The sequence below is a fragment of the Natator depressus genome, chromosome 7 (assembly GCF_965152275.1).
Source record: "Natator depressus isolate rNatDep1 chromosome 7, rNatDep2.hap1, whole genome shotgun sequence".
Lineage (NCBI taxonomy): Eukaryota > Metazoa > Chordata > Testudines > Cheloniidae > Natator > Natator depressus.
In genome coordinates, this window is record NC_134240.1 from 82,583,897 (window position 1) to 82,607,081 (window position 23,185).

At 45.8% G+C, this 23,185-nt stretch overlaps 1 protein-coding gene across 1 annotated transcript in view; it reads right to left on the bottom strand.

Moving 5' to 3' along the window:
* Window positions 1-23,185, bottom strand: part of CDH23 (cadherin related 23) — a 552,537-nt gene that overhangs the window by 478,534 nt on the left and 50,818 nt on the right. The window contains exon 3 of the mRNA XM_074958929.1: window positions 11,971-12,042. Coding sequence (XP_074815030.1) covers window positions 11,971-12,037 — 67 coding nt within the window. The 5' untranslated portion in view covers window positions 12,038-12,042. The remainder of the gene's footprint in view (window positions 1-11,970; window positions 12,043-23,185) is intronic.

Genomic DNA, 23,185 nt, shown 5'->3' on the forward strand with positions numbered 1-23,185 from the left:
TCGAGCATGATTAACGTCTCACATTGTTCCCATGGCTGAGAGCCTTTTGCCTCGTCAGCCTTAATGCTGCCAAAGCACCACTTTTCCCCCTTCGCACCGTTATAACTGCCTTCTTTCGCCTTTAATAACGAAGCTCAGTTATTTCAACTCCCTGTTTACTTTGTGAGAGCGAGGCTGAGAGCCCGTGCGCCCGTCCCCAGAACCATAGTGGTTGCCACCCCATGGGCTGAGGCTCATTAGCTCTGAGAAAGTTCAGGCCAAACCATGTGGACCAACAACTGCTGCCCGAGCAGTGGGAAAGATTAACTATTGCGGATTTATCATGGGAGCAAGGGCAGAGTTGGGATGCAAGGTGGCAGGAGAGAAGTGCAGCAGGTTTCCAAGAGGGCCTAGTGCATTTGACAGATGGGTTTCCCTTGATTTCCAGCCAGGGCTGAAATAGCCAGTACACTCACTTATTAAAAGATGCAGTTTAACTGCCAGACAGCAAACACTATTGAACAAGGGAAGTGGAGATTTTAATTGGCCTGTCAGAAGTGTTTTGCATCTGATTTCTGTGGGTTCCAGTTTCTGGCTCACCTAGAAAGCAGGGGTGAGTGACTGCAGGAGTCAGGTTCTGTATACAATGTCCGGCTGCCTCTTGGAGCACAGTGCAGTCTGACCGGAGGCAATTACCAAACCAGCAGGGGTCAACTCAGCCAGTTCAGATCATTGCCTCAAGTGTTAGCCCAACCCTATTAGAAAAGCCAAGGAAATGCCACAGATGCCATCCAGGGGGAAGGATGAGCATGGCCCAGGATTGAGACAGAACAGGTTTGGGTTCAATTTCCTGGCTGTGCACAGACTGCCTGTATAACCTCCTATCCATCACTCTCTCTGTGCCTCAGCTCCCCATCTTTAAAAACGGGAACAATTATACTTTCGTTCTACTACTTTGCCTGTTTATTCTGAAAGCTCTTCAGGGCCACCTAGCACACCAGGGCCTGTCTCTTGGTTAGGGTCTTCAGGCACTATTGGAAAACAAAGTAATAGAGATTTCCCTCAAAGTCACTTTACACACTGAAACTAGGTCTTATCAAACAGCAGCTAAAGGCTGGTGAGGAAGTGCTGGAGGATGGGTCATAGTGCCTTTGAATAGTTCCCCTGCCTTTGAATTTCCTGCACTGTCCTCTGCTCCATGGCCCATTAGTTTTGCATGGTCCCAGTCAATTCCATGCTGAAATATGAATTTGTGAATGTGTGAAGTAGCCACATTGCGTAAGCAGTATTGCTAATGCCAGGTATTCAAAAATCATGAGTCAGACACCCCAAAATCATGAGATTTTTGTAAATAATATATTTAAGGATGTTTTATTTGCCTTCTGGTGTTTGAGCCTTTAGGGGTCCACATTTTCAAACTCTCCTCCTTGACCATGAGGGCTAGAAAGTTTTTTTTGTTGTTGTTTTGCGGGAGGAGGGGGCTTAAAAAAGGAAAGCTGAAATTCTCACTAGTGACATGACTCCAGGAGCTGAGGCTTTAAGGAAGGTAAGTCTTGTGACAAAACCACAAGAGTTGGCAACCCTGTAAGGAGCTGCAAGGCAGGGATCTGGAATGCAGGGTGCTGCAGTAAACACCAGGCCCTGGTGGCTGCTGTGTTAAACTTATATCAGGTTTAACTAAAAATAATTTTGTATTGTTAAATACAAGCTCTCCATGCCTTCCTAGGGAGGACCCCACAGGCAGGAGCTTGCATTCAGAAGAACATAGGGCTAGCTGGCTAAAGAGAAACCAACAGGGAGGTGCCTTGACAGCCATGCTGAGCCCATCAAATCCTGGCTGTGTATATCTGAGACAGGTGGATAGACAGAAGCATACGTCTCAGGAGCATGTTGGAGCCTGCAGACTAGAGCCTAGCCATCAGGCACCCAAAAAAGCCAGGCCTGGAGAGTTCAACTTTGGGGATTGATATTTCTTTGCTGGAAAACTCAAGAGAGAAAACCATGAAATTCTGGGCATTTCATTGTCAGGTGATAGTGACAATGAAATTGAGAAGAGGAACAGAACTTCCACTCTCCAACAAGCCAACTGCTAATTCAGCAGAGAATGGCTGTGAAGAACCGTCTTCCTGCAAAGCTTAGCAACAGCTTACACTTGCTTTCCTAGCTCTTGCCTGCTTCCTCAACACTCTGTTCACTAGCATCCCAGCATCCTGGCAGCAGGGGACGTTTCAACACACTCAGTTGCCACCCAAGGATCATTAATGCCCTCTAGTTGCATGGACTAGCAAGGCCACACTCATTTTGAGACAAGAGCATCCTGCTTGTGCACCAAATTCACCTTTCTGCACTTTTCTTGGTTTCACCTTCCTCCTGGATGTCCCTTAGGGAAAAGTAGAAGGTAATAAAACAATTATACCTTTTCTATAGGGTTTTTGAACAACTCTGTAGAGAAGTGACTCTGCTATAAAATTCTACAGGACAGTTACAAAAACCCTATGTAAGTAACAGAGAAGAATATCCTTACTGTAAGTATTTTCCATGGAACCCGAATAAGTTTCTGTAGAAATGTATTCATTTCATCTCAAATTTGATAGGACTCATTCTTAAGGGAGAAACCTCCAGGCTCTATGCTACCTGCACACACAGGATGAAAGGAGAGCTGTGTGCTTAGATCCCTTATACATTTGCATGCCTCTGAACTTGAAGGCTCATGGCCTCCATTTCCCCCAACCACCCCAGCTCCTTATCTCCACAGGCCCACCTCTCGATGGCTGATCTGTACTAGAGACATTCTACAGCTGAAGTATCTGTTGTTCCCTGGTGCTCTCGCAACAAACAATGCCTGCTACACTGACAGCCACCACAGTCAGTGGGGACTGAACCTAGGATCATCAGCACTGCATTCTCACTCCAAAAAACAAACAAAATAAACCACCACCTCACAGGGCTCTACCACTGAGAACTCCGTTAGCTATGAGTAGCAACTATAGAGTCACTAGGGCCAGCCACCAGAGGGAGACAGGATCCTCATTACACTGCTCCTACACGCTCCCAAAATACCTGTGAAACCAGTTACAAGGAAACATTTATCTCTCCCCAACTAGTATCTTGGTTCTCACCTCAGGTGGCTACCCTAGATCAAGTCTTTCCATTGGCTGATCAGTTGTGATGTCATAGTTTGTGAGCTTACAACAACATCCATGAAGTGTTGATAGGAGTAGGAGGTATAAACACTGGGTACTCTGTCCTGCCAGTAGAAGAGGTTGGCTGACTGACACAGATGCTGGCCTTAGCCTGGTGGAGAAGATAGGAAGGAGCAGGGAAGGGTTGCCACTTAACCAGAGAGAAGTACTGGTTTCATAGAATCATAGAATATCAGGGTTGGAAGGGACCTCAGGAGGTCATCTAGTCCAACCCCCTGCTCAAAGCAGGACCAATCTCCAACTAAATCATCCCAGCCAAGGCTTTGTCAACCTGACCTTAAAAACCTCTAAGGAAGGAGATTCCATCACCTCCCTAGGTAACCCATTCCAGTGCTTCACCACCCTCCTAGTGAAAAAGTTTTTCCTAATATCCAACCTAAACCTCCCGCACTGTAACTTGAAACCATTGCTCCTTGTTCTGTCATCTGCTACCACTGAGAACAGTCTAGATCCATCCTCTTTGGAACCCCCTTTCAGGTAGTTGAAAGCAGCTATCAAATCCCCGCTCACTCTTCTCTTCTGCAGACTAAATAATCCCAGTTCCCCCAGCCTCTCCTCATAAATCATGTGCTCCAGCCCCCTAATCATTTTTGTTGCCTTCTGCTGTTGGTTCATTACACAGCAAAAACTAAAAGGAAAAGAAAGCCAGAAATAATGATTCTGGGAAGGACCAAGTAGCTTGAACAAGGTGCACTGATTTCAGTTTCTGAGTTTGGGGATGTTTATAGCAGTGAATGGTGAATTGCTAGCATTGGAAGTAAAGGGCAAAGGGGCAACTGGAGTGAGAAAAGCTCACAATCATGTGTCTGCAGGAAAGTGATGTATTGCCAAGCTGCCAAAACCTGTAGTGAGAGAGAACTGGCAGGAAAACAAAAAGCCTTAGCAGCCTTAAGGTCACAAACTTATAACAGGGAAGAAAAATGGGCAAAGAGGAGGATTTAGCACTCGCAGATTAAAGATACAGAGTGGAGAAGGGATTGGGGGCAATAGCTAACATCAGTGTTTTACCTCTTTGAAGACTGGATTCAAAGTCAGGTTGTCACACCAGCCAAAACAAGTTTGGTGCTTTCAGTCTATTCCCAGCAGAAGAGTGGGGTGGGAGGAGGTATTGGTTCATGGTGTCTGTGTATATAATAATGTCTTCTGCAATTTCCACAGTATGCATCCGATGAAGTGAGCTGTAGCTCACGAAAGCTCATGCTCAAATAAATTGGTTAGTCTCTAAGGTGCCACAAGTACTCCTTTTCTTTTTACCAAGTGTCTGACATCCCCGCACAAGTGAGCATGACAGACAGACAGCTTGGGAGAGGCTCCCAGCCAAGGGCTGCAATGAAGTGAAGGGGCAGAGATCTTATAGGTGCTTACAGGTGCTTGAAGTAGTTTGCATTATATACAGGGTTTACAGTTTAGTCCAAAGGCTCTCAGTACCCCTGTTACAAAAATTGTTCCAGCAGCTCAGAGATCTGTGTTGGAAGCTTTGATGTGCCTGGTCCTAGCTGGTGCTTTTGGATGCACACTTTCCAAAGTGCCAAAATTCACCCTCTAGAAATACGGAAACAAAAGTAACCTAAGGGGCATCAAGCATTTAGCATACAGGAATGGAGTTGGGAAACCTACGTACTCACTCATCTGGGCTCCCACAGACACCTCCTGTGTCACTTACCCTCTCCCTAAAATAGGGATAATGCTTTTCCCATGGCTACCTCACAGGAGCATAGGGAGGGTTACAGGATCAGTACTTGTGAAGTGCCTTGAGGACTCCAGTACTAAGCACCTGGAAAAATAACAACACACACAGACAAAATGGTTCATTCAATGCTAATTACTCTTCCGGAGGGTTGGAAGTCAGCGTGCACTGATTGGTGTTCCAGGGTGGGAGGTTACGAGGTGGAAGATAAAATTGACAAGACCAAAAAGACCTTCTCTGTGGCCAGGCAATTTTTTAAAATAGTAGTTGAAAGTACTTGCCGATAATCGACCACTAAAGTCTCTGCACGCCCTGCTGGGCAGCAGCTTTCTGAGATCACCTGCCACATACAAAGCAGACCTCTGAATAACAGGCGTTTCATTTCAAGCCCCTAGTGGGCAGTTTTTTCTAAAGACTGAGCGGCCTTGGCTTTGTAGAGCAGATTCGTCTTGATTCTCATAATGCCTTATTTATATTATACAGTACATTAGAAATCATGGTTACAGCTTCTAAACCAGCTGTATCAGGATGTTTGATGTATTTGATCTGTCAGATCACAGACCATCCGTGATCCAGCTATGGTGCTTAGATACCCCAGGGATAGGCACCTGGGATAGACAGGACGGGGCAAGGAGGTGGGGTCCTGAAACATGACTTCTCTCTTCTTCTGTGCATCCCAGTGTAAAGAGCGAGTTGTGTCTCTGACATGATGGCTGTCCCCAAGAAGATGGGCTGTCAAAATTCAGATGAGAAGGAAAAAGAAGTGCTGGGAGGGGCGGGGGCGGATTTGGAATACAAATAAATGTAGGTCAGAGATACAGAGCCTGAGGAACAGGAGTCATCTGGAAACCATTTGGAATCAATTTAAATATATACATATAGGCACTATTCTCAGATGCTCATGGTAGGCACAGCGCTCAGGAGAAGGCAACAAAGGTGGCTGTAAAGCACCTTTCCATTCCCCTAAATACTGGGGCCAGCCAGAAGATAAACAGGCCCCCAGGGCATGTTAGAGCCATCTAGGGCAGCAGTTCTCAACCAGGGTTCCCGGGCCTCTGGACGGCTGTGAGCACATTTCAGGGGGTCTGCCAAGCAGGGCCAGCATTAGACATGCTGGGGCCCAGGGTGGAAAGTCGAAGCCCTGCTTGTGGGGCAGAAGCCCAGGGCCCCAAGCCCCACCACCAGGGGCTGAAGCCAAAGCCTGACGAATTTAACTTCATGGGGCCCTCTGTGGCATGGGGCCACCGACAGTTGCCCTGCTTGCTACCCCGTAACGTCGGCCCTGGTTTTTATAGGCAGAAAAACAATTGTTGTGCCATGGGTGGGCTGTGGAGTTTTTCTAGCATGTTGGAGGCCTCAGAAAGAAAAAGATTGAGAACCCCTGATCTAGGGAGCATTCTACTTAGCAGGGATGGCTGGCAGGGACTGCACTCCTGACCATCCCTTCTCCCTTCCCTGGCCATGCCCTTGCCTGTCCCCAATGTGAAAGGAAGCAGGTGTCAGGCAACTATGCAGGCTTTATGCTCCTGAGGGAAACCTGGTCTTTCCCTTTAGGTCAGCTTTAAATCCTCACTGGAGTGGCACAAAGGGGACTTAATCTGGGCCAAGTATGTAGCTCATATTTTTGCTACTATGTCTTAGTGGGGAAACAACAGTTACTTTAAGTGTGCAGTGTTATCAAAGGGAGACATGCTTGCTGTTGTTTCTCAGAGTCACATACAGGCAAACAAACCCCCATACAAAAAGTTTCCACCCCACCAATTATTCCTGCACCAATCCCAATTTTTCTGGGGTGGCACGATACGCTTTTACAACAGATAAGCAGCCATTTGAAACTTATCTGAGTCTGACATGACCCTGTACCATTTGCAGCAGGCTCATGACAACAGAGGTGCTGGGACAATTTGTATTGTGGGGGTGCTGAGAGCCATTGAACCAAACTGTAAACGCTGTATATAATGGAAACCACTACAAGCCAGGGGGTGCAGTAGCACCTTCGGCTCCCCTAGTTCCAGTACCCATGCCTGACATGACGATACAGAGATCACAACAAGCTTATTCTAGGCAGCAACATTAGAGCCACTGAGCCTCCAGACACAACACTACACTAGGGAGGAAAGGGAGCTGCTTCTCCTATATCCCCAGCATTGACGACACATCAGCGTTCCCAAAAAGTTGGACACTACCACTCTGCTTTTATGGCTACCACATGGGCCCTGTTTAAGTACAGACAAAAATAACTCGCTTGAAAAGCTAAGCCTTGGTGTGACGCTTGGGATCCTTCTCACGTTGCCTGGGATCTGCATTGTGTTACATTGTTACCTTGCCACGTGGGAGTTTTGCCAGGTGGGTATTTTAGAGGGCGGCTGCTGATCTTGTCGACACTTTATCACTAACTGTTCTTGTGCATGTGAGAAATGAGCCAAACTGCTGCTAACGTCATTAGCCTAGCAGGCGACAGGAGGATTTCAGGGGGGTCCACAGCAGAGCAGTCTCCTTTACTTGCTGTGAGGTTTACATCAACCTGTAAATATCCCGTTGGGATTATAAAGCTGTTTCACAGTTAAGGAATGGATGTTACTGCATGGAATATATTAAACAATTAGTTTAATAATCTTCTTGCTGAAGTGAGGAGAAAGTGCTGCCACGCGCAGTGGTAATGGTCCCACTCTTGTGTAGCTACTGTTGACTTCCATTTTACATATTAGCCTTTTGTCTGCTTGTTTTAATTTCCTTTAAGTTTTATTTACTCACCGTTTAATCCTGCTGTACAGACAAAGAAACATCATAAGGAAGAAACAGTATTTTCCCTTCCACCCACACTCCCTCAGCACAGTGTTTACCTACCGCAAGATCATCAGGGACAGATGAGAACTAATGGCTAACTGAGAGGCCCTGTGCCCCTCTTACTGGAAAAGGCTTTTGACTCTATCTACCCAAGGAAAACGCTCCTCTGTTGCTAACAAGTGTTGTTACTGGAGAGTGATTTCCTCCAGCCCCTCCTCCACTGGGGTTGAAGATGAATTATTTCCTAGTTTAGATGGGACAACACCATTTGTAACACCATTAAAGAAAGGCTTCCTGGCTAGAAACTCTCAGTCTGGACCAGAAGTGAGAAAGCCAATGCTACCCCCAAACCTCTCCCATTTCTGCCCTGCTAAGGGACAGTCTGGAATTTCTAGAAGTTAGCAGGCATGCTAATGTTCACTGGGCATCACACATTCCCCTCTGGGTCTGATCCACAGAGGACAGGACTCTGTTACAGTCCCAGCTTTGGGGCTTAGTGCGTTACTTCAGGCTGTAGAGGGTTCTGCTTGTTTCTCTGGAGGTTCCCAGTTACGATTAAGGTGACGGTTGTCACAGTAGGAAACTGGGAAAGGGGGCTGAGAATTTTGCTGGGCGGAAACCTGTTTATTGGTCCTTTTAGGAGCGTCTTTTTGTGATGTGAACGCTTGTCTGCTAGGACAATTTGTGGGGGCTGGGCACCTCTGGTAATCATGCCACATATTTAAGTCTTTACATATAGGGGTAAGTGCCTGTATTTAGGTATCCACATTTGAAACGTTTGAGCTAACCTTCCTACTTGAGTATGTTAGAGATTTCCACCACTGCTGGCTTCAGCTAGACGTCCCTTCCCTCACTTAAATCATCCTCCACTCCCACCAGCCCCCTTCCGAAAAAGCAGGGTGGGGGAGCATTAATGGTCTTGAATTTAATTTGGGGGGGGAGGTGATGGGGGAATCTCCCATATTGTGCGTGCTCCCTTTTGAGATGTGTTTCTTACAGTATTGTTAACAAACCCTGCGGTGCAGGAGCATGCAGGTAGATCATGTGGCTATTCAGGAAGGTAGAAGATGTGATGTTCAGAGACTATACACTGAAATGAAAGGCAATTTAGTGATCAGTGCCAATGGTATTGCCGCCCCTCCATCCTGATAATATTGCTTTAGTATTAGATATGTACTACACAGTCAGTGATATTAACTTTTGAGAGACACAAGGCTAAAGGGATACTTATCATACTGATAACCATTCTAGCACAACTGGCTGCATTGGGATTAAAGAGAAGACCAGAGAAAGCCCAGTCCCTCTAGGTCTAGGTGTGTGTACCACTGCCCTCTACTGGACAGAACGAGAGGCTCCCAGAGGTGCACCTCCAGATTCCTCAAATTGGTTGAGGTAGGAGAGCAGTTCCTGTATTTCTTGAGCCTCCTCCTCCACATTCCTTGTCTCACTGCTCCTTCAGGTCTCAGAAGCTTTTAGTGGGCACTCTTTTGAGAATGGAGAGCTAGAACTCATGCTGTGCACAATCCGAAAGTTTGTAATCCCTTTAATCCCAACTCTAGGAAATCGTGAGGCGAGGAGCTACTAAAATCATGCTGGAGTTGAAGTGCAGGAGAAAAACAAGACAGCAGTCAGAGGGACATGATCTTATAGTCTGGGTCCTTAAGGAGGGCAGCCCTGCTGGGGGCACCCTATAGAGGCAGGCTGCAGAATGACATGTGCACCCAGCCTCAGTTTCCCTTTTTGTCTGTCCACAGAAGGAACATAGTCTCTCTGTGTTTGACACAAAGCCTGCTTCTGGGCATAATTTATTCAGATACACGAGTGCAGTAATTCCCTTATAGTAAAACCACTCTCCAACTCCCACAGTAAGCAGATACAAACATGGCAGATTTTCCATTCCTCGCCCCAGTCATGGCCTCCAAATCGCCCATCCAAGAGTCAATAGCAGTACTTTGTTCCCGGGCCCCACGCTCCAGGCTTCCTGCTGAGAGGGACCAATCGCCTGACTCTTCTACCACTACCTCCCTGCAATGAGCTCTCCCTAGTGCTCCACTCCCCAGGCCTCCCGGCCTGAGTCTCCAACCCTGGCTCAGGGAACATCCCTAGTAGACCAAGCTCTTGTTCCCAGGCTCTTCCTGCAGGTACCCACTTAGGTCTTCGCCCAGAGGGCTCCCCCTCCTGCAGTGTTGCACTACCCTGGCCTCCCTGCCTGTCATTTCTGTGCCTGCACTGGGGATCCATCCTCCAGCAACAACCCTCTTGCTTCTGGGCTCAGCTTCTCCTGGCCAAGCTGAATCTTCCTTTTCCCAGAGGGCCACTGCCCAAGCCTGCTGCTTGTCAGGTTCCAAGTTTGGTCAGTTGCAAACAGCAGCTCTTTTCCAGGTCTCATCAGAAATCCTCTCTCGGGTCCCTTGGAGCTTTCTCCCAAGCACCTCTTGACAGCTCTCTGCTGCTCTTCTGTCCTTTCCTACGCCAGCAGCTCTCACCTACCACTTCCTGATTCTCTAGGTCTGCACTCAGACAGCTCTCTCCTACCTCGGACTCCTCTCGGACTCGGACTCTCCTAGTCTCCTCCGACAGAACCTAGGTGCACTCTCGTCAGCCTAGTTGGGGGACAGTCAGGATGAACCACAAGGGCAGTAGGCCCTGCTCCCTCTTAAAAGGGCCAATCACCCTGTGGCAGGGTGTCACCTCGCTTATTTGTCTCAGCACTTTGGTTTGTTGAATGTTAGAGATGTAAAACCGCTTGCAAGTTTGTTTCACAAAAGAGGAAGTCAGCGGGCCAGATCCTCAGGTGCTCTGCATCCAGCCTGAGTTCTGCTGCCAGCACACTCTGGCTACCAAGCGTGTGTGGCGTGTCCAAGGAGAACCACTGCGGAGTGAGGGTGTGCCCGCTGAAGCACGACAGCCCCTGGGTAAAACAGACTGAAATCTATGGGGGAGCTCTCACCACCCTAGCCAAAGTTCTCTCCTTAAGCATGAATGGCCATGTTCAACAGCTCAGCTGATTGTCTTGCATCATGCCTCACGCTGGCAGGCAATGGGTATAATACACTTAACACCCTCCCACATGCCAGATGATGAAGGATTTAACCTACAGTTCTTTCAAGTGCCATTTAGGCGTTAAAGCCCCACAGTAAACTCGGGCTCACAGGGCCTAAAAATTGCTGGAGCCTGAGCTCTGGGCCCCTCCACCCTGGCAGGATCTCTGAGCTCAGACTCCAGCCTGAGCCCAAACAGCCACACGGCAATTTTTCAGCCCCACGAGCCAGAGTCAGCAGACAGGCCGGCCGCAGGTTGTTTATCCCTGTGCAGACATATCCTTAGTGCTGCCCTCTAAATCTGAAAACGGGTCAGCGGGAGGCTGTGACAGAATAGCATACAGTATTTGGGATGTAGTTGGTCCACAGTGCATGAACAGAGAGAAAACACCCACTACCAACACTGGTACAAAAAACTGCCCCCAGGAGCTGCCAGCTGGTTTGGCACGTACCTGTAGAGCCCTGCAAATCCACAGGTAGCCACTTTATAGCCATGGACCATTTTTGCGGATCGGATGTGGATACAAATTTTGCATCTGCTCAGGGCTCCGTGCATCTGTAATGCGTGAAAGTCTGCAAGGATTTTGACCCCTCATCCAAAACCTTCCAGCAGAACAATAAGCAACAAACAAGGTACACACTGCATGTAGTTTCTAAGTAGGTCTTATTTTCATAAGGGAACATATTTCCTTCTCTCAATCTAACATATCACAGTGTGAAACTGAGAAGGGAACATAAGGGAACATATTTCCTTCTCTCAATCTAACATATCACAGTGTGAAACTGAGGTCCTGATTCTCTTTTAGGACTACTGTGACAGCAGACCCTGTTGGCAGATAAGCATCAACTATCAACAACTGACAGACTCAATCAGAACTGATCTCCACCAATATAACAATTATATTCCTATGGTAGTGCCTAGGGACCCCAGTCACAGAGCCGGGCCCCATCATACTATGCATATAAACACATAAGACAGTCCCTGCCCCACAGCGCTTAGCATCTACGTACTGCCCAGCCCCCATTTTCTGGAGTGGTGGCTGGTTTCTTCTGTGACTTTTCTCAAAGGCATCTATCTAACAATAGTTTCAATCACAGTATAGCTGGCTAGAGAGAGCACATACTCAGTAGAAAGATGAAGCCTTTGTACCCCCAGAGATAAACCCCCAGACATGCAACTGTTAAGCTGTTTCAGTGCTACCACAAAGCTTGAAATAGAAATATGGGTCAGGGAAAAGGAAAGGATAACTGAACAGAGAGAAACTTTACTTACTCAAACAGATGAGCTCCAAGACCAAGAGGGAGTGCAGAAAGTTGCTGGCCGCAAAGCGACACTTCATGGTTGCTGACAAAGAAGAGGAGAGGCAAATTTAATATTTCAAGTTCGTCAATTCTGTGCGTGACATCTTTCCCCCAAAGCACACTTGTGCAGCTAAGGTGGGGGGCAAAATCCCTTCCCAACATGGGTTACAGCAATGACATGGCAAACACAATTATCACACACCCAGGCAGCAAGTCCAAAACATATTGTCTGAAGGAGATAAACCAGGGTCATTCTATTAGGAGATGGGAAACCCCTGAAAGCCTCAGCCTTCACCCCATGCAACAAGTATGGGGAGACAGAGAGAGAAATACAGTCAGTCCATGAAAAATACCATGTGACAGTTACTGCTGCCCAGCCTGCAGCCATCACCAACCTCACCCAAGAAACTGGTTAAAGCTGGCATTGCGTGGTGACATGTTGTTTGGGCACAGGAAGCAGAAGGATGCCTCTTGGTGGGCATTCAGATGATGTGAACAGAGATATCTATAAGCCACAGTAAGTACTGATCAGGTCCATAATGCTAAATTACACAGCTTCATGGAAATTAGAGATACAAGAGACCTACGCCAAATTATCTAGTCCATAACTCTGGCTATACAGGATTGGACCCTACAGTTTAATATTTCATTAAAAGCAACTGTACATGTCCCAAGAGATGGGACTTTAGCTATTTCCTTTGGGAGATTCCCTCTCCCCAACCCCTGCCCCCAATCTGATATCTCGCTGTTAGGAAAATCTTTCCTGATGCCCAGACAATTTTCGTTTGCCCATTTTAAATTTCATTACTCCTATTTATAGCCCTTTGGATTATTCTAAACCACTCCTCTCCCTCTTTGGTTTTAAATTCTTCACATACAGTCATCATGTCTCCCTTCAGTATCCCAAACTATATTTAGCTCTTTTAACCTTGCTTCATTAGTTATTCATAATAATTATTGGAATCTCTCTAGCGTTTACTGAGGTGACCTGAACAAAACCCTGTATTCCAGGGACAGGCTCGCTAGAGCCAAAGAGAGCGATTAGCACCTTCCTGCTCCAGGTAGTCCAAAACCTGCATTCTTTACAAAATTCCACTGTGATTGACAAGCCATTACTTTTCAAATTCCAAATTTCAGTTGACAATCTGCATCTGAATAGCATTAGGACAAAAAGAATGTCTTTACTACTCTTAATTGTCTTGATCCAATCAGGGTACGTCTAGAAGTATTACAGGTATGTAGTCTTATGACTGTATGCCATACAACTGTGTCTATGGCAGACCTCATTCCTCCCCCGCCTCGCACATCGACATACAAACCAAGTGTGGGAATCAAAGGGTTAAAATAATTGGGTCAGAGTCATCCCTAATTTAATTCCATGAAGTCAATGGAGTTACACCAGGGATGAATTTGTCCCATCGTAGCTGGAAACCAGGGTCAAATGACTGCTCATGTCACAAATCAAAACAAGAGCAATGTTTTATTCTTACTCTCCAGTGGATGTTTACTCAGATCATAAGAATCATGACACAGTTCAGCATGATCAGCAGTGTCTACTCAGAAGACAGCTCTCCAGACTCCGGACTGGCGCAGCAGGGGTGCTGCATGTCTGGGCTGAGATGCACAGGACACGTTGTTAGGAGGGAGATGATTGGGATAGCAGTGAAATGCTGGAGGTCAGGATTAAAGTTGTGTTGGCAGTGTGGTATGGGAACCCAGGATTGGTATAGCAGTGAATTATCAAGTTGTACTGGCAGAACCGCGTGGGAGATCAGGACTGGAATCGCTAAAAATTCACTAGGAATTTAGAAGTACAATGTAGAAAATAACTGAAAACACATGAGCACATCCAAAGCTCTCAAACACCAGCACTGCTGTGAAATAGTTATGAGCTGGAAGAACATTGAATACATTAGCATGCAAATAAGCACTCTAGCACCCCACTTAGCTTCTAGAATTTCCCAGGCTAGTATTAACAGAGCACATGGCTTCTTACAATGAAGCCACAGAATTAAAAATGCAAACAGAAATGGTTAGAACAGTCAGATGCTTACATTGTTTTTGGATGATTAAATAAAAAAGAGACAAGGAGAAAAAAAACTCAAAAACCTCCAAACCACAGAAAATTTGTATTTTAAAATGAAATCAAAATAAAATCAAATTATACGATTGATGGTAAAATATATACTGTCCTGGAGGCAAGTATACATTATGCAGGTATTATGCACACAGAGAGAGTATGTGTGTATGTATAGACATTTAAACAGAAAAAAAACAAAATGTACATGTAACAATCAAGTGATCTTATTTGTAACCATTCTCATCTCCATCCCAGGTGACCACTCCTTCCTTTGTTATGATCTCTTGTTGTGTCTTGTCTTGTATCTTACATCCTGCAAACAATCTGATCAGGCAGACTCAAGCCTCCATGGAGTCCCGCTGATTCAGCATGGGTAGGATTCTCCTCAAAGGGACTGGGGGCCTTAGTCTAAGTGGTTGGGGATAGATCAGTCAGATATGGGGACTATCTGTAAATCACTGACCACATTTCTGATGCTGTAAAATTAAGGCCAAGATCCTCAGCTGTTGTAAATCAGCATTCCCCACTGTCTTCAACAGAGCTACACTGGCTTATGCTAGCAGAGGATCTGGTCCAATAATTGGAGCTTGACACAAAAGCATGTATACAGCTACTAAAATGCGCTAAACTTCATTTCGTGTAACACCTGTTGTGCTCAGGGGGCAGATTAATAACGCAGTGGATCCTGGATGAAGTGCTTTGATATGGGGAACTCCCACTTGGACTGCAACCACCACAAACAGGCAGACAGGACCTTACTTTAATGACTTATCTGTAAGATGGCACCTCTTATCATATAGAGGCGCTCTCTCTCTCCCCCCCGCACCTCGCTCCAGGACTGTATATCAGCATTTGGTTTGTGCCACCTCACCTCATAACAACAGCTCAGTGTATGTGCAAATGAATCTATATTATCATCATCAAGTTACTTGCTATGGGGGGGGGTTCCACCTTCTTGCCAAAATTGACATAACTTGTGCCTCAAGCTGTGAGGGCCCTAAAAGACTCCGTCCTACTTGAATTCTGGGAAGATTTCCTACACAACAAGTCATTGAAGTCAATCCTGCATGGTACAAGAACTCACTTAAGCACATGCCTCACTTCCCAAGGGCTGCTCGTGTGCATAAAAGTTAAGCATGTGCTTATGTGCTCCTTTGTCAATTGCCACCTGCTAAAGCTCAGCCAGGAACAGCTCCATGGTCAGCACCTTCAACCCAGGTTGTAAGCAGTCAGAGTTATGAACATACTCGGGGCTCTCTCTTGATTGTGGAGCAACCTTTATGCTCTTTTCCCTCATCTGTGATGAAAGTTTCCAGGATAATATTCACACACCCTCAGCCAAAGAGCATCCTCCCTTCTCCTTCTCTAAAGTTGCATCACAACAGAGACCAAAGGAGACTAGAAATAACACAATGAAAACGAGCAAGAGATGGTTTGCGCCCAGTAGGAAGGAAGGTTTGGGCACCAACATTAATTTAAAAATGGAAAGGTATGTAAGCATTCATTTATTGATTTTCCCATTTTTCATTCACCTGTCCAGCTGGGAATGGAAGCTGAGAAACCATTGGGAGGCTATTGTTTGGAAATTTCCAGCCCACCAGAACAGAACTAAAAGGGTCCAGATAGTTTGCTACAGGATCCAACCTAATCTGAAAAGCCAAAACTTGTGAGGCCAACTCAGCACTATTAGAACTGGAAGTGCTCCCTATCAGACAAATGAGTGGAATAGCTCCCCTCCAAGGGAAGTGATGGATACACCATTATCTGATTCATAAAACTAGATCACTCAAGGATATTCTATAGGCAGCAACACTGCACTGACTCCTGGGCACCAGACCAGATGACCCAAGAGAATTAGGGCCTGATCCAAATCCCATCAAAGTCAATGGAAAGACCTCTGTTAACTTCACTGCCCCGACTGGGATCAAGCCCTTAGACATTCTCCAGGGTGGCCCACTCAGGCTATGGCGATGCGACAGAGCTTACAGCAGCGCAGCTGTGGTGCTGTAGAGCTGCTAATGTAGACGCTGTAAACTGACAGGAGAGAGCTCTCCTGTCGACTTAATGACTCCAGCCCCTGCACGCGGCAGTTGCTAGGACAGTGATAGAAGCTCTCTCACCACCATAGCGCTGTCCACGCCGGTGCTTAGGTCAGCGTAACTTACACTGCTCAGACTTATTCACCCCCCTGAGTGACGCAAGTTATACCGACATAATGGTAGTGTGCTCATAGCCTTGTTCGTTCCTTGTGGGGATAAATCTCAATTCTAAACTTACCTCTGCAGAAGGGGGCAGATGCCCGGTGTTGGGAGATCATTTTATGTTGATGGTAACAAGGCAAATATTTCTTCACAGTAATCACTAACTAGATTTTATTTATTTATTTTATGTAAGGGAGGTGTCAGAATGAACTTAAAATTAAAGTTGTTATACTCTTGGTGGAGAGGCCCTCTTGATCTCCGAACTCCTTCATCATTAAGAAATATTTAAAGGTGATTTGCAAAGAAAAAGAAACTGATATATCCATGTGTGTTTGGGGGGGGAGGGGAGATTGGTGCTTAGTTATGATATTTAAAGTAAATCTGAAAGGTTTCTTCAGGAAAAAACTGTGGTAAATTCTGCCTTTTTTATTTTCTAAAATGTAACCTTTTGAAATCATGAACCTCGGTGGAGGTCTCAGATGTGAATTGAGAGTTCTCAGCCTTTAACTGAAGGAGTAGGGATGTTGAATCTTAAATAAACTAGTATTTTCCCCAAATGTTTCAGTCATCTGAGTTATAGATATTAACAAAAGTCTGAAGTGTTCGAATATAAATAAATTCCTTCTCTCAATTCATCAGGTTTCACTTACATGGTATTTCTTACCAGTGCAGCCCCCATGGAGTCAACCAGAAAAAAACAAGCTAGACAAGACCTATAACAAACCACCCCACGACACACAAGTCTTAAACCACGTGGCAGGGCCTGCTCACTCCTGCCTCTGCTCAAGTCCACACACACAGCTCAGAGACCTTTTTTCTGGTAAAACACCCCATGCAGTTTGTTTACCGTGTGGATTCCCATGACCCTGGTACACTATAGAGCTTTATACCTACAGCCCCCGGGAGTCCTCAGCTCCTGAGACAAGCAGGGGAAAGCAATCTGCTTCTTCCCATTCCACTTCCTTCCTGTGCCTTTTGTACCATCTGCCTGATGGCTTAATTAGCCACTTAGTTCTCCTCACCCATTAGTTAAGCACAGCTCACAGTGAGATCTGCTCTGCAGTGATTAATTAGCACTGCAGTGATCAGAGTGCTGGCTCAGCTGCTGTTGCCCAGCACTCTGTCACAAGCCCCTCTTATTGCCTTCTTACTCCCTCCCTCCCCCCACAACCTATCAGGCTGTACGTTATGGGGCTGAGGAAAATCCAAAAAGCCCACAAACCCATTTTCTTCCATTGCAGGTCCCCTTTAAAGCATTGCCATTGTGGGTGACACATCATAACCGAAGTATGAGTGTCCCCTTCCAGCACACAATCAAGTAACCCGAATTCCAGAGTGGCGCACGTTTTGCTGGCACCAGAGAGGATGCTGCTGTGGCCCAAACAGAGACATCAACAAAACATCCCGTTCTGCTGCTGTCTGCTGCATGAGACTCACGAGAAGAGAAAACTGCATTTGTGGTTTTGACCTGGGGCCACCACAAGCCAGGGAGGGTGAAATGTTATTTTCCAGCTTCTCAGACTGTGTTTCTAAAACAACTGGCAGTGGAAAAACCATTCAAATTATTTAGAAATAAAGACAGTTGACAGCCTCCCTTTTAAATTGAATGATAATCTGAATGTTGTATATTCTAAGTCATTTTTTCATTACATAAGTAATTGCTTGAAATGCCATTTTGATTGTCTGTCTTCATTAATATTGCATTTCTCCACACTGGTTTCCAGAGATGGTTTTGTTTTGATATTGTGGATTTCGGAATGTCAAGGGAAACTTTAAAATTCTGCATTGGAGAGAAATTTAATTGTGCCTTGTCCCTGAAAGAGATTCTTTGCTAAAAGGATTCACTGTAGAAATATAGTTTATTTTATATATAAATCTAGTAAGGGCTCAGGATGGGTCACCTGAGGGAACTGAACCTGGGACCTCTGGATCTAAAGCATGAGGTGCTACTGTTTAAGTTAAATGACAAGCTCTATTAGCTTAGGGGCAGTAGCAGCCTCGAGCCGCTAAGCTATCCAGCCACTAAAGGGTGACACAGAAACACCTGCTCAGCATACTACTTGAAACTTCTGCTCAGACTTTGGTGCTCTGACCACCCAACTATGGTGTGCTTCGAAGATGTACAACTCGCTCCCCAGTGACACCCATTTCGCTACACATGTTCATCTGTGCTCCCACAGGGACTTTTAGTGAGACAATATTGGCCCCTTACACATAGCCTTTTTTCCTTTTAGTCTTTCCTAGGTCTACAGTGGTGACTCTGTGCTGCATATTTTCATAGAGAAATGTGAGTGTTTTACCATGACATATGCAACACCCTGATGACCTTGGCTAGAAGTGGGGGCAGCACTTTAGATAACAGGCCCCAATCCTGTAATCAGATCTGCATTCACACAGTGTAGAGCTGCACTGACTTTCTGCCCATATGGACCAGACTGCAGGAGTGGGGCTGCAATTAGTAGTAGTACATCTTCTGCGTTTATGGTCTTGGCTCAGTTCCTCCCTAGAAATCACTATAGGTCACCTCTGCCTTTGGTTCAGAAGCCTGTCGTTATGGGGCAGAGACTGCAATGATAAAAATGCTCTTTCAAGGGACTCAGTCTTCACTTTGTTATGTTAAGTTGCAGTCACCCCAGGAGGCGCACGCTCCAGTTCCTCATTCCATGCCCTCACTGTAAATTAATCAAGGTGAAATTGGCAACAAGTGGTGGAGAAGCTGCCAGCGTTTCATCTAGAAGAATTATGGACTTGATGCACCCGCTTACGCCACGTCTGGATTTGATGTTCTGTGTATTGTTATCAGGCTGGGAAGTGGCAGTTTATAGGGCTGTGCACCTGTATTGGTTATTTTAAATGCACTGTTGGGACACTTCCGTGCGAAAGGAGTTGTTATACATACAAAGTACCCTTAATTGCCTCCGTCAGAACAGCAGCAGCTTCTGCATTGCCTGTGCCCTGTTGGCAGCCATGCAGAAACATTTGGGCTGCTGCTGGCATTTTTATAATCCCAAACCTACAATCCCCTCCTCCCTTTCCCCCACCTGGTCTTCTCTTTCCCAAACACCACCACAATATTTGTGTCTTTAATTTACAGTGTCAGTCTTTCTATTTGCTGCATGCTGTTCCAAGAGCATAAAGAAGAAATGAAAGTATAAATCAAAAGTGTCTCCCAAACGGCTTTTGTGTGAGGAACTGCTCACTACACAGCCCATCTCAGCCCCCTTCCCCAAACCACCTCTCTAGACACACATCAAGCAATTAACGAGCCTCCGCCCCATGCCCTTTCCCCCTCCCCACATTCACAGAATAATTGCAGCTGGAAAACAACAGCTGGGGCTACCCACTAATGGTATTTGCTTCTTTTAGAAAAGATAAAAAAGATCACTGGCAATCCCATAGGGATCTCTGTGTGTGTGTATGAGTGTGTGCGCACGTGCACGCATGTGGCATTCATCCACCTGTCAAGGAGGCTTCTTCTGCGGTGGCATTCTGACTGCCACCATTGCAATGATTTCCCCATCACACCTGACTCTCTCTCTTCCTTCTGCTCCCAATTATTCAGGAACAAAGGGAGTGGAAAACACACGTCTCTCTTCCTAACCCATGGAGACTTCAACATGACTATGGTCTTTAAAATGTAGACAGCAAGACCCCTAAATGGGGAAACACATAAGCAATGACAACAACAAAATATCCACAGGGGAATCATGGTATGAAGCAGGGATTTAAAAAAAAAACAAATGAACCAAAAAAAACCCCCACACACATACAAAGACATCAGTAGGCTATGAGAGGAGAACTTCTTTTGTAAAACTCTGTTATTAGATAGCCACATACAGAACCACGGCATGGGACTCATGGACAGACAAAAGACAACTTTAAATTGAGCTTCTCAACACTTTCTAACCCATATTTAAACACTTAAGGCCAAATTCTGATCTTCAGTACGCATGTACTATTCTCCTGTCTTCTCTTAGAGAGGACAAGCCCCTCACTCTGGTCCCCAAGCTTTGAATCTGCCTTGCTACTCAAGCTTCTCTATAATGGGTTTGAGCCAAAACAATTAACCTCAACATCTTCAAACTTGGGAGAAGTTTGGATTCAAATCAGATTCCAGTTCTGAACTTCAAGCACCTCTTTCAGACATAAATGAAGGATGTCCCTTGATCTCTATCAATTCTGTGGACATTTGTCTTAGTTAATGTTTGTCCAGAGCTCGATGATCACTGGGAAATCATCAAGTGCATTAAGACAAATACTTAAGATACTGCCAGGTTTAATCAGGGCAGAGCTAAATTTGGATCCCAAGTGATCCCACGGCACCTCAGGCTATGTCTACACTACAAATTTATGCCAGCATAGCTGTGTTGGCTAGCACACCCAGGCCCAGCTGAATTGCTATGCTAGCAAAACCCCAGCATAGGCACACCTATGCCAACAGAAGAGTGCTTTTGTTGGCATATCTAACATTGCCTAGGGAAGTAGTGTAGCTACATCGGCAGAACTCCTCTTTATGTTGGCACAGGCTGCATCAAAGGCCTAGTCTACACCTAAAACTTAGATGACCTCACTACATTGCTGAAGGCTGTGAACAATTTCATGCTGTGTACACAACTTAGTTAGGTCAACCTAACCCCCAATATAAATGCAGCGAGGTTGACAGAAGAATTCTTCTATCAACCTAGCTACCAGCCCTCAGAGAGGTGGATTACCTACACTGACGGAGAGAACCCTTCCATTGACGTAGGATGCTACATACATACATGCCACGGCTCTGCTGCTGCCGCCGCTGCAATGTAGACATACTCTATGCCAGCATAGTTATGCAGTGTAGACATGGCCTCATAATGAATCTCAATTCAGAGATCTGTGCATACTAAAACCATGCAACCATGACCAAGTCCAGCTGGGAATTGTGAGCTGTAGCTCACGAAAGCTTATGCTCAGATAAATTGGTTAGTCTCTAAGGTGCCACAAGTTCTCCTTTTTTTTTTAAAACTGTTAGTCTTTGAATTAACCTCATGGTGAGAACATGTGGGACAGAACCTGTCAGCTTTGACAGAGCCAAGAAGTGGTCCGACTGAAAGACACCAGTTTCCCCATGTGACCTCTAATTGTGAATGCAAGCTGTGTTCCAAAAAGCACCAGCAAATTGCAGCTTGCAAACATTCGCTAGTATCTACAGACTGCAAACACATTTGGATTCAACTTGACAAGAAACTTGTGCAAAGTTTGTACAAACCACTGCTGCTGCATAAATGCAGGTCCAGCTCCAACCAAGACCAATTCTATGAATGGAATGTTTCTCACACCTCTACTATGTATCTTTCACAGCTCCCTGATCAAATCCTTGCCCCATTATACTACTTTGCATCAGAGCCCTAGCTCTTACTCACACTCACACACACCCTTTCCTCCAATAACTTGTGGCTCTTTTGCAACACAAATGGTTCACTTTTTGTCACAATTTGCCAGTAGCTCCTCCTGCTCAGGAATCTACCACTAGTTTCTAGCTAGGTGTTTAAAATAAATACATTTTACAGAAAAGTAAACCAAAGTTTAAAAAAAATTACATTGGCATGAGCAATGCACAAATCATAATTCCTGAAAATAACAGATCGCAGAGCGAGGTAATCAGAAGTAAATTGATATTGATAAATAAGCTTTTCTTCCTCGCAGTAGGTGGTTTATTTTAATCTAATGAGTTTTAAATTTTCTGAGCTTTCAGATTCCATGATGAAGAGCCATCTGCACTGGAATTACAGAGCGCTTTGAAATATTGTAATTTTATGGCTCATTTTGTCAGGACTCTTGAAAATGAGATTTGTTCCCAGTGAAGAATTTTGCCCTCTTTCTCCACCCCCCACCCCATGATGGTGGTGGTGGGGGGGAACAAAAAAACAAAAACAAAACTTCCCTTGTTAAATAAATATGGGCCAACATATCTGTAGACATTTGGTGGAGGTGCAAGGCACAGGGATGCGAGAGAAGGGAGCATGAATATGGCCAGTGTGTTTTGGGAGGCAAGAACACAACAATTTTTTTGTGAATGCCATGGCGGGGCTGGGGGATGCTTAATATACAGAGTCTTGTCTCCCATCTATGTACCCTTCACCACAACATCTCTCTCCCTTGGATAGCAAGACAAGGCAAGCAATTTCACAGAAGAATTGGGATCCTCCGGTTACCCCATGGGCTGAATGGCCAAGATACACCCGCTTCTAAAATTATCACAACATGGCTGATGACTAGGGAAGAAAGGAGGGAAAGAATAGCTGATCCAGGGGGTGATACTGCAATAAGTCCCCTCCTGAACTGTATCTGGCAAAACAGAGCCGCAGCAATCTACCCTTAAATCTTACAACAAAACACACCCCCAAGATCTATATCCCAAACAGAGTCAGAGCAAGTAGCTATGACAGATAGTCCCATGCATCATAGGAGAAAAAGCACATTTGAAAACCTTCCATGAAATCAACTCCCTCTCCTTCCCTCCTGACTAGGGTGACCAGATGGCCCATTTTTAAAGGGACAGTCCCATATTAAAGCCCTCCTGCAGGTGTCCTGACTTTTCTTAAAAAAGGGTAAATTGTCCCGTATTTTCTGTCTTCTCCCCCCCCCCACACATCCTCCACACAAACACACACACATCACTACTGGTGGGCTCTGCTGCCGGCCAGATCCCTGCTCACCAGCCGCCCACCCACCAGCAGTTGGGCGGGTGGGGGGGGAAATCCAGTGGCCGACGATGGGGGAGGGTGTGCAAAGCTGGTGGCAGGGCAAATCTTCAACATGCAGGGCCGGCTGCTCCCCTTGGTGAGTGCGGGCAGGAACCAGCAGGTTGTGTGTTGCCTCTGCTGCCCACCAATTGGCCCTTTACGTGCTTCCCCTCTCACTGTCCTCTC